The sequence below is a fragment of the Sparus aurata genome, chromosome 13 (genome assembly GCF_900880675.1).
Source record: "Sparus aurata chromosome 13, fSpaAur1.1, whole genome shotgun sequence".
NCBI lineage: Eukaryota > Metazoa > Chordata > Actinopteri > Spariformes > Sparidae > Sparus > Sparus aurata.
The window spans coordinates 33562763-33575641 of NC_044199.1; the positions used below are offsets into that span (position 1 = coordinate 33562763).

The 12879-nt window shown below is 42.3% G+C and overlaps 1 protein-coding gene across 1 annotated transcript; it reads left to right on the forward strand.

The window, feature by feature from the left end:
• Positions 1 to 3131: 3131 nt before the first annotated feature.
• LOC115593861 (odorant receptor 131-2-like) lies at positions 3132 to 3998 on the forward strand. Its single transcript, XM_030437537.1, has one exon. It carries the CDS (start codon positions 3132 to 3134, stop codon positions 3996 to 3998), a length of 867 nt encoding a protein of 288 aa, XP_030293397.1.
• Positions 3999 to 12879: the final 8881 nt, after the last annotated feature.

Here is a 12879-nt window from a genome sequence, read left to right on the forward strand (position 1 = left end):
CCTGTGCGGCGCACCATCCCACCCAGCCACAGCATGCACCCTCTCCGCTCTTTTGCCTCGCTTCTCAGCTCCAAATAAACAGAACCTCGCCATTTTCTGCAGCCTGCCAACAGCAGCCCTCCCACCGTCTATCACCCTAAAACCAGCAAACACCCAGCCAACCCCTCTCAGCCCTCTTCCCAAAGGCGTGGATAAGCGAGGAAGACCAATCCTCTGCCAGGACCGGGGGGGTGGTCTGTAACAACTACAATGATCTATGATGCAGCGCTTCAAGTTGCCGATACCTCGGAGCCCACTCCAGACCAACCTGCCCTCATAACCCCACCAAGCACATCTTGTGTACGTATCTCAATACCTCAATTAAAATCAATGCTCTTGTGACCGCCTTAAAGAGCCACCCAGACCGCCAGTTCGTTAACTTCCTCATCCAGGGTTTTACACACGGCTTCCACCCAGGTTTGCAGGTCATGCTAGATTCCTCCTACACATGCCACAATTACAGTCAGCTATCACCAAGCCCGACATAATCAATAAACTCCTGGATAAGGAAGTCAGAGAATCAATCATGATCTGCCCTTTTTCCAGTCCACCTTTCCCGACATTCAGAATCAGTCCGATCGGCATAGCCACCGGGAAATATTCAGGAAAAAAGAGACTAATCATAGACCTCTCATCCCCCCATGGCTCGACTGTCCCAAGCATTAATAGCTTAATTCCCAGCCCAGACTTCTCCATACAGTACGCTACAATCGATCACGCCATCTCCCTCTTCCACCTAGCCGGCCAAGGAGCCTGGCTGTCCAAGCCATACCCACATTCCACAGGACAAAGCATGCAAGATGAAGCTAAAACTGTGGCACCAGTTCCTCTCATCCTGGAACAGCATCTCGTTCTTTTATGATGACCACGTCACCAAAAGATATCCAGCTGTTCACAGATGCAGCCCCTTCCGCCGGCTTTGGCAGCTACTATGGCGGCAGGTGGCTCTCATCATCCAGGCCATAAAAACTCAGTCGCCAACTCACTATCTCGTTTCTCGTTTCAGAGATTCAGACAATCTGCACCAGCCTCCGACCCTATTCCAACCCCAGTCCCGGCATTTTCAGCCACCATCTTCTACTGACCCCACAATTGGAACATCTAGTTACCACTTCCCAAGATGCCATCCTCAATAGCGTCGCTCTGTGAACACTCTCATCGTACCTGACCAGATGAAATTGCTTCAAAACTTTCCATGCCGCATACAGCCTCTCGTTCCCTTCATTCGACATCCTGACTCTCTCTAACTTTATCACATTCGCACATTCCATCCTCAAGATAAAATCATCTACAATCAAGGTATATGTCAGTGGCATTAACTTCTTCACTTAACTATCCTCAGGGGCTCTGTGGTACCCACGTACCTCACAAACATTCACCACAACCTAAATGACATCAGAAATGCCCACGCACACCTTTCTGCCTGAAGTTCTCTTGGGGATCATTCCCTTAAGAGGAAGCAGAGAGACGGCTCTCCCACTCAGAGTCTCGACCTCCCCGATTAACTCCCGTCCCATCACCACCAACCGACACTGGTCTATAAACCTTCTCCCGCATCCAACCGCCTACAACCCTGACTCCCCCCTTCTTCCCTTCATCCCTCCATCCCTCGACCCCCATCCTTTCATCCCTCTACTCTCGACCCTTACCTCTTATCCCTCCAACTGTTCATCCCTCTCTCCTACACAACGTCGGTTCTACCACATTCATATTGTACAATAAACCATTCTAAATCCATATCATTATGTGGCGTGGTCTGTGTTAGTGAATTGATAATTGGATAGTACGTTTGGAGATAAATTTGCAATTGAAAACAAGTGCTGCGCTGCTGTCCCATTCCTGGCTTTTTTTTTTAAATCGTTGGACAGCCCAGATTTTTATGTTAATGTTTTAAAATGAACTACCTGTCACCACCTGTCTGTGACTTCAAATGACTGCATCTAATATTAGGTGTGTGTGTGTGTGTGTGTGTGTGCGGGCTGGAGCCAATGTGCAGGGCAGGGCAGGCAAGTGCTTGTGCTTTATACCTGTCCTCTTTCTTTGATATTTTTCAAATATTTTATAAAGGGATTCATGTTTCAAGTTCAAGCACATGGAATCTTAGAAAATTCGAAATTGGCATCGGATTTGTGTAATTTTACTGGTATTGGCACCGACTACTGAATTTTTGGTATCGTGACACCCCTACTTAGAACCCCCCACGAGAGCTGCAGTTTTGTAGATGCTCTGACCCAGTCGTCTAGCCATCACATTTGGCACTTGTCAAACTTATGCTAACCCATTTTATGTTTCTAACACATCAACTTTGAGGACAACATATTCACTTGCTTCCTAATATATATCACGCCCACTTACAGGCTCCATGATGAAGAGATCATCAGTTTTATTCACTTCACCTGTCAGTGGTAATAATGATTACGGTCAGTGACTATGTTGTTATTGAGAAAAGAAATAATAATGTACCTGGATTTGATTGGCAGTCAGCAGTGTCGATAGCACCAAGCACCAAAATGCATGGCAAGATGAATACGGGGCTAACTAACTAGTATTAGCATGCTAACGCCACATGTAAAATCAGCACTATAAAGTCTTATTTAACTTCTCTGAAGATTTGCTAAGGTGGGCTGATCAATGCTTGCCGATAGTGATTCACACTTGAAAGCGTCTATAACTGTTATTAGTGGTAAAGAGTTACATTGCTAAATTCTGATGTGAACAAGATGCTGATGTAATGACATCATGTGGGGTTGACCTGAGGACAAAGCATATATACCTTGTGTTGCAGGAAACACCAGCAGCACACCCTTTCTGCTGTCTTTGCAAACTAACATGTCCTCTATCTTTCTGACTTGACTGCTCAACTGATGAATAATTTGTCGTTCTGAACCCAACAGGTGTTTGTGGTGATAATTTTGAGCTTCTTTGACATGATTAATTTTACTTTGTATGTGTTGCAGTTTACTGGTACAATAAGCCAAAAGAGTCTTTTTTTCTTCACATATCATTCTGTAATGTTGTCTGTGTTGCAGCCAAAGGCTAATATCACCACTTATTTGCAGTATCAAGTATCACATGAGATAATGTTGTTCGGCATGTTATCTGTGGGATCAAGCTGTTCTTTCTTCTACATTAACAGTGTTTTGCTTTTCACCCTGAGGTCAAAGCAGGTGTTTTGTGAGACATCCCGTTACATCCTGCTGTTCAACCTGCTCTTTGCAGATACTGCTACACTGGTGTCGAACATTCTGCTCTACATTCTGGCTTCTTTACGGATAAAAATGTCATATTATGTATGTGGATCCCTCATTCTGCTCTCAGTTTTAACTATCACCATCTCCCCTCTCACCTTGGCTGTGATGTCATTTGAGAGATTTGTGGCTGTGTGCTATCCTCTGAGGCATGCTGCCATCTTTACCATGAGAAGCCTGAGCATCATCATTGCTCTGGTGTGGTCCTTCAGTTTTATTCACATCCTCATTCGAGGTTTTATGCTGTTATATGTGTTCACAACAACCTCACTTGATCTTCATATGAATGACTTTTGCAGTAAGGAAGCAATGTTTTTCGCACCAATCTTTTATAATTTTGAGGAAGCGTATGTCAGCATTCTCTTTCTGTCAGTTGGTGTAGTAATCTTTGCCTCCTACATTGGTGTCGCTCTGGTAGCCAGGTCTGCCTCAACAGACAAAGCCTCAGCTAGAAAGGCTCTTCAAACACTTCTGCTTCACCTGATTCAACTGAGCCTGATTCTTACCTCCACCTTTGGATCAACCATTATAACTGCCAGTGCTAGAAAAGTAGGGAGATTAGCCCTGATGCGAATTTACAATGTATGCTTTGTGTCCCTGACTATCCTTCCAAGATGTCTGAGCGCTCTCATCTATGGGCTCAGGGATAAAACCATCAGGCCTGCCCTCAGGCAAAATCTGGGCTGTCGATGGGGATGCTCACTTTTCTGAAACAAGAGCCAGTAACAATTTCAAGTTGATGCTTTTTCAATACACACTCCGCTTTTCAGAATTTTACAACATGTTGCTAAACATTTTTGGTTTTTTTGTAATACATTTTATTGATTTTACAAAAAGACAAACAATGAACCATACAGCACAGATACAGCCAGCCTGCAAAACAAAAATACACTAATTCACATACATGACTTGCACATTATACAACGTACAAAGAAAAAGGTTACATGGGGACACCAGGAAGGTAATTCAGGAAAGGTTGCCATACACTATAAAACAAATTGTCATTGCCCTTTAACGTAGCACTGAGGCATAGCACCATATGAAAAACCTTGAATATTTCCCTGTACCACTGTGTGACCGAAGGGGTTTTTTCTTTTATCCATTGAAACAGAACACATCTCCTCGCCAAAAGGAGAAGTTTACCCATTAATGTTCGCTGTCCTGCAGATAATAAAAGCTGCCCCATAGGCACATTCAGAAGGAATAAGTCTGGTTCCAGCTTACTGTTTTGTGGAAGATTGAGCTGAGCTTCTTAGTGATGTTTTTCCAGTATCTGGCTATCAAGGGACACTGCCAAATACAGTGATAGTATGTTCCTACATCTTTTTTACACTTCACACATATGGGGGAAATCTGGGGATTTATTTTGGTGAGAAAGTGAGGGGTGCGTTGTGCTCCATATACCTGCTGACAATGACAGGAAATTAACATTAACAGAATATAGTTTTGCATAAAACAGGGAAATACATTTTTTACTGTTCATGGCAGTTAAATTAAAATTAATACGGAAGATATCAACTGGGCTAACTATTGGTTGGTCTGTTGGGAGTATAAGATTAGTTTTTACAAAGTGTCTCACCTGGAGGAAACCAAAAAAGTGATTTTGTGGTATTCTGTATTTAGTCTGAAGCTGTATGAATGATGAAAAATGACCATTTTCAAATAAGTCTGCTATAAATCTCAGGTCCCTTGAGTACCAGTCACCGAAAATACTTTTTCCTTCACCAGGAGGAAAGGTCTTATTTTGAGTTAAAGGTTGTAAAGCTGTTGAGAAACCTCCCCTGCCAGTATGCGACATCACACCAGATCTTAAGCGTACTTAGCATGATGACATTATCTTTAACCTCAGTAGGAAGTTTACTCATTTCAGTTAAAATAAAGCAGAGGGAGGAGAAAGGGGCACAACACCAAGCATCCATGTGTGTCTCCTGATGAATAAAATGTTTGAGCCAGCCTGATATTATCCTAGCATGACAAGCCCAATTAAAATAAAGAAAGTGGGAAGGGCCTGACCCCCCTTTTCTATTGGTAATTGTAGGGTCTTCATCTTTAGTCTGGGTTTCTTCCCATGCCATAGAAAATTTGAGAGAGATCTTTCGATATCTAAATTAGTTCTCCTAGTAATCCTTAGTGGTAACATTTGCATTGGATATAATATTCTGGGGAGCACATTCATCTGTACCAGTCTAATCCTACCATCCATGACAGAGGGACATCAAACCATCTGTTGAGATCACTATTTGCTGCTGCCAGGGTTGGTGTTAAGTTTAATTTATACAGCTCTTTAATATTTGCTGATACTCTGATGCCCAGGTAAGTGAGGCCCAAAGGTGACTATCTGAAAGGGAAATTAACCAGGGTTGCCCGGTCTTCAAAGTTGCCCAATGGCATAGCTTCCAACTTGCTATAATTAACTCTGTACCCTGAAATCTGAACAAACTGACCAATGCTTGATAACAAGATGGGGATAGAACTCTCTGGGTTAGTAATAAATAGCAACACATCATTAGCTTAGAGTGAAATTCTTATCATTGTCTCCCAATAAAACCCCAGAAATACCATGGTGGCTCCTAATAGTTTCGGCCAATGGCTCCAGTGCAAGTGCAAATAATAGTGGTGAGAGGGGGCAGCCTTGTCGTGTGCCTCTACTCAAGTCAAAAATATGAGAGATGGAGCCATTCACATGAACTCTAGCAGTAGGAGATTTATATAGAAGTTTAATCCATTCAACGAAACTCAAGCGCAAGCCAAACCTATAAAGAACATTGAAAAGATACTCCCACTCTACGTAATCAAATGCTTTTTCAGCATCTAATTAAACGGCGAGGACCTTTTCCTTTGTACTATGTGCAGGGCAGTTGCTAGGAATTCTGGGCCCCCTGAAAGAATATCGGTGTGGGCCCCTCTACCCCATTCATTGCCACCTTCAATTTTCTTGTTTTTCAGTATTCTTGACATTGCCTGGTGTAATACACCCAATTTGTTTCCATTTTTACAATTAACGACTTAACAAGTCAGAGTATGATTATGTAAATGATGTATTATTAGTTGTCTTATTCTCATTTCACTGATTTGCAACACGTTATTACACCTCTGATTGCAAATACATTTTCAATTAACCACTCAACAAATAGGTAGTGGGTCACTAATAAACCAAAACAGCCAACCAGTGTGTACATTACTCACTCACCATCAAAGGCATCATTGGACTGCTGGGCTGAGCGTCTGCTGTGGGGTCAAACTTAGATGAAGCAGCTACTGCTGATTCTGGAGCAGCAGGGCATAAAGGTTTATTGTTCCATTATATATATTGTAAACATTATATGTTATTTTTAATGGAAAAACAGCCAGGGTTGCCCGGTCTTCAAAGTTGCCCAATGGCATAGCTTCCAACTTGCTATAATTAACTCTGTACCCTGAAATCTGAACAAACTGACCAATGCTTGATAACAAGATGGGGATAGAACTCTCTGGGTTAGTAATAAACAGCAACACATCATTAGCTTAGAGTGAAATTCTTATCATTGTCTCCCAATAAAACCCCATCACATCACTCACACACCATCAAAGGCATCATTGGACTGCTGGGCTGAGCGTCTGCTGTGGGGTCAAACTCAGATGAAGCAGCTACTGCTGATTCTGGAGCAGCAGGGCATAAAGGTTTATTGTTCCATTATATATATTGTAAACATTATATGTTATTTTTAATGGAAAAACAGCCAGGGTTGCCCGGTCTTCAAAGTTGCCCAATGGCATAGCTTCCAACTTGCTATAATTAACTCTGTACCCTGAAATCTGAACAAACTGACCAATGCTTGATAACAAGATGGGGATAGAACTCTCTGGGTTAGTAATAAACAGCAACACATCATTAGCTTAGAGTGAAATTCTTATCATTGTCTCCCAATAAAACCCCATCACATCACTCACACACCATCAAAGGCATCATTGGACTGCTGGGCTGACCGTCTGCTGTGGGGTCAAACTCAGATGAAGCAGCTACTGCTGATTCCGGAGCAGCAGAGCATAAAGGTTTATTGTTCCATTATATATATTGTAAACATTATATGTTATTTTTAATGGAAAAACTGATGCAGAACTAACCTATTCTTGGACAAATCTAAATGGGCTTCTTAGTACCATAGCTCTAGGTGGACAGCTTCACTTTACCAGGCAAAAAATATTTTTAGACCATTCAAAAGTCGGTGTAAACTGTCCAGAATTCTAAATAGTCTTGTTTACTTTGTTGTTGTCAGCTATTATGGTGTCTTTTATTTTATACTGCTATGAAAACAAACAAATCTTTGAACATTTAACTTTTTTGTATTTAGGCTATTCAAGTGTCCCACTAATAACACATTTTACAAGACGACATTGAACACATCATGATAACGTAACTGACCTTCGTCAGATGCTCATAATCACTGAGTAGAACTTGAATGCGTCATAATACAATTCAATGCAGCCTCTGAATGGGCGCATACTGGAGCACTGTCCGACAGTGATATGTGTGAAACACACAGTCACTGTAGTAGCCCCTAAATTAGTCACGCTCAGTTATAGCTACTCTAGGAACCGTTGCTCTACAATGAACTGGCGACTTGTCCAGAGTGTAGCGCGGCCAGATGACAGCTAACGTAGGCTCCAGCCTGCGCCCCGTCAAAGGTAATGTTACAGACATTAAAGTAATGAACAAGTAGGTTAATTGTTTCAGCTGCCCTCGGTAGTTTTACTCTCACCATTCTTAGAAAATAAGTTGTTGATGTCCTGGGCCCCTGCTCTGCTGCTCCTACTCTGCTGCTCCTGCTCCTGGCCTCCTTCTCAACTCTCTTCTGGTGTCCGGACTTGTGCTTTTTGGTGGGTATCCTAACCCTGCTGGAGTTCGCTCACGCTCACTTAATTCTGATGAGGAAGAACCATGGGAAGAATGAACCACGGTGTGGACCAAACCATTTTTTAAGAAGGGGCTAAGGGGGTTATTGAAATGATTAAAATTAGAATATTGTATGACTTGTGGCTTTGTTTTAATTCGGATTCATTCGTATGAATATATATTAGTTAAGTGTATGCATAACCATTTTGTCATAGAGGCTACTGGGGGCTGTGTGTGGGCCCTATAGCGGGCTGTGGGCCCTTAGAATTGTCATCACCTTTTTCCCCCTATACGACGGCGCTGACTATGTGGAAACTGTATTACGTTCAGGAGCCTGCAAAAATTAGAATAAGAATATCTATTTTTAACAAACCCTGTCTCGTCTGGTTTAACTAAAACAGGTAGCACCTCCACCAATCTTCTAGCCAGGAGTTTTGATAGTAACTTGCCGTCAACCCCGAGTAAGCTTATCGGTCTGTAGGAAGCACATAGGTCCGGGGACTTATCTTTCTTTAAAATCAAAGAGATGTGGGCCTGATTTAGAGTTGGTGGAAGCGTGCCTCTTTCAAATGATTCAATAAACATGTTGGTCAAAGGTCCCACCACTGACTTTGCCATCTTCTTATAAAATTCGGGGCTGAATCCGTCAGGGCCAGGGACTTTCCTACCAGGTTTATTACCAGATTCAAATAATCCATGTTTAGCAAAGAATGTTGCTGATTCTGCTTTTTGGGTTAGCAGTTGATCAAAAGCAGGTCGTGCCGCTTCTAATCTTTTAAAAACAGATATTGAAGAGGTAGCTTTGAACTCTCTATCAAGTGATGTAATGTGCTGTTCGAGTTCTATTTGTTTTCCTAATGTCCTTTTTTTCTTTGCAGCTGAGTACGATATTATGGCACCCCTCAGGAAGGCTTTACCTGTTTCCCATAAGGTTGAAGCAGAGACGTCACGTGTAACGTTTGTAAAATATAAAAAGATCCCATCGTGATTCTAAATATCTTAAAAATGTAAGATTGCTCAGGAGATATGGATTTAGATGCTGGTGTCTGGATGTGGGGTCATAATAAGGTGGTATAAAATCGATAGTGACTGATGAATGGGCTGATAGGGCACATACGCTAATAGAGCATTGGTTCTGTCGAGAGCTAATCGTGAAACAAATATATAATCAATTCTTAAGAAGGACTGATGAGGATAGGAGAAAAAAGTAAAATTTTTCTCGTGTGGATTAATAATCCTCCATGCATCAAACAGGCCGAGATCAAAACAGAGCTCCCTCGTGGCCCTAGCCATCTTGGAGAGAGGTAGGGCACTAGGTGGACTATGATTGATTTCTGGGGCCAAAACACAATTAAAATCCTCTCCAATTATTACCAGTGAAGGACAAATAGAAGAGATATTGGCCGATAACTGAGAGTAAAAAGAACAGTCAAAGGTGTTGGGGGCATAGATGCTTCCTATAAGAATATGTTCACCATACAGACACCCAGTAATGACCAGGAACCTTCCCTCTGTATGGTGTATGACTTTATCTAGTTTAAATGCCACATGTTTATTGATAAGTATTGCTACCCCCCTACTCTTAGAGTTAAAAGAAGAAGAGTCTGTTTGGCCAACCCAATCACATTTTCTCTTGAAATAATGCCACTTGTACGTTATCTTTTTTGAGCATAGAAAGTATTTTACGTCTCTTCACCACGTGATTGATACCTTTGAGGTTCAGTGTAACAATTTTTATGTTAGTCATAGTGTAGATTACTTGCCTGGTGATAAAGGAAAATGATGCTCATAAAGGGATACGGAGGCTCTATGGTTGAGAAAATGTAGTGCCAAAAGAAAGGCCAGTCTGACGGCGATGTAAAGCGGTGTGAATTTTCTCTATAAAACATACACCTTTTATAGATTTTTCGAATGGATTAAACTTTGTGAGCCTTGTTTTAGGTAGTTAAATTTCACTTTTTCCCTGGACCCTGTTCGCTGCAGTACAAAGCTGAGCCTCTGGGCTGGAGCGGCTCTCTACTTCTCCAAACTGAGGCTGCGCTGATTGGTGATTACGGTAGGAAACAGATCGACTATAGATATGTACTTTATATGACCCCACTTCAAAAAACACGAACTATTCCTTTAACTGAGTCATTTCTACTATGAAACCTTTTACAGTATTAAACAGACTGAGTGTGCCGTTTCTTTATTATATAACACTGATATTCTGTTAAACAGAATAGGCTACTTCAGTATGAATACAAGTAAACTTACTCAGTCACTATTGGTGTGTGGTCATGTCATCCCACAGTAGACAAGTCACAGTCCAGAGCCCTCCTTCAGATTATTCCAGTTTATTAAGAAAGTTCTCTGCATCTCTGCATTTCATACCTATGCTCCGTGCCGTTGTGGTTGATGGTGAGTTTAGCCGTGTAGCGCATGTTGAAATGGACTCCCTTGTCTATTCAGGCTTGGTACACTCCATTAAAAGCGCAACGCTTCTCTCGAACCGCAGGAGACAGATCCTGATGGATGAAGATCCGCTTTCCTTCATATTCCAAGTTAATTTGCCCCCTTACCGCTGCCATTATCCTCAGTTTGTCCCTGGGGTGGTGGAGTTTGATAACCACTGGCCGGGGACGTGCTCCCCGCGGTCCCAGGCTGCGGTGAGCGCTGTCAATTTTAATGCGGCTTTTAGTCTCGGGGCTCGCCGTCAGGCCGAGTACTATAGGCAGCCAGGATTAAAAAAACTGTATCAGACGTTTCCCCTCCGTACCCTCTTCTAGATTAAGGACACAAACATTGTCCCGTCTGCTTCAGTTCACCATGCCATACATGCTATCAGCCATTTGCTTCATTTTATTTTCTGCTTCGGCGAGCCTGGTCTCCAGGTCAGCCACCACGTCCGAGACTTGCTGCTCTGTGGCAGAGATGCGTTTGGACTGGCTCTCTAAAGTTGTGGAAATTTTTTCCAGCGCCTCAGAAAATTTTGAAAGTTTCTCCTCCATAAAGTCGCTGAAACTTTGAGTTACCTCATGAATCAAAGCAGTGGTTTCCGTAGTTGGTGAAGCCTTGTCAACTCGCGGTGGAGAGTTTGTTGCTTGGCTAGCATCAGCAGCTGCAGGATTAGCCCATTTTCGTGACTGAATTTTCGTTTGTTTCGACATTGTAAATTATCAAACCGTCACCTTTCTTCTTGTCACTAGATCTTTCAGCACTATATTGATGTGATAGGTCCAGAAAGGAGCACTAACTTACAGACAAATTTAATAAAATCATGTGGGAGCGGGAGCTCAGCGAAAACACGTCTTCAGCCAGTCATGATCACGTGACTCCCTGGTTGCTAAAAGTTTAAAAAGGACAATAATAATAACAATAATAAAAAAAACTATAATCCTCGGTTATTCATCATTTACAAAAGTGATGATTGTATGGAAAAATGTTTTGTTATTGGCTTTATTACATGTCTCTTAATTATTAATTTAACAAATTTGTCCTACTTGCATAATGTAATGGTGATTTATTATTTCTGTTTGTCTCTGAAATGTCCTCAGACAGTTATGATAATGACAATCACACTGACATAAATTGTCACCCATAAATTGGGTAAAAAGTATGTACAAGGAGACTTATGGCGGCTTGCTGAGTAGATGCGTGTAAGACTGCTCAGATACTCAACCCTTCAAATCCTTTCTAAAAGCTTAATTCTATGTGTCATGCAGCCCAACGCAACATTAAGGTTCAAGAAAATACCGATGAAACAAAGGAGGACAAATTGCGACTGTACACAACAAACCGACCTGACTAACTACACAATTTCAACTGCCAAGGCTAAGCTCACCGCTAACAACGAGACCATCGAAGCTAGCGTTAGCCCCACTGCTAGCACTCGCCCCGCCCCTAGCGCTAGCCTCCAAAAACAGCTGGAGGGAGACACTACTACTGCCAGGGAAGAGTCCAGTACCTCCTTGACAACAATACTGGCAGCTATTAACACCATGAAGACTGAGTTCTTGCCCAAATTTGATGACATCATGTCCGCAATTGAAAATGTAAGGAGAGACATTACAGACTGCTCGAAAAGACTCACACAGCCGGAGACGAGAACCTCAACAACAGAAGACGATGTGACTGTGCTCCAAGGGAAGGTGAAAAATCTAGAGGGGAAAAATTAAGACTTGGAAGAAACTTGTTCACGTCGCTCCAATGTAAGGCTGGTTAATCTACCTGAGGGCGCGGAGGGTGAAGACACCTGTGGATTCCTGGAGAGCTGGATACTGGAGGCACTGGAGCTGGTGCTGCTCCGGGAGAAAATTACGCACCCAGAACCCTCATAATGAAGTTTTTTTAATTACAAAGACAAATAAGCGCTATGAGAGCAGTGTGGGCGAAAAGGCAGGTCCTCTACAAGAATCAGCCGGCGAGGTTCTACCAAGACATGACAGCAGAGGCGCACAATAGTTAGAGTTAAGCTAAAAGAAGCTAAAAGAGTTTAAGTTACACTGAGTTCTGATCACTCTCCATCCCCGGTCTATGATAAGGAACAATGCTCTTTGAGAACAACACTGCAGCTTTCATGCTGCTAAATCCACGTTCACTAAACAACAAAAGGACTACTCATCCATGACATCATCACAGACAGGAAAATTAACTTTCTCTGCCTAACGGAGACATGGCAGCATCAGCAGGACTTCTTAACTCTGAATCAAGCCACTCCCCAGGCTATGTTTACATTCA

Bases quoted from the DNA above. Each gene is read 5' to 3' on its own strand.
- LOC115593861 (XM_030437537.1), top strand. From the start codon at position 3,132: ATGTTATCTGTGGGATCAAGCTGTTCTTTCTTCTACATTAACAGTGTT.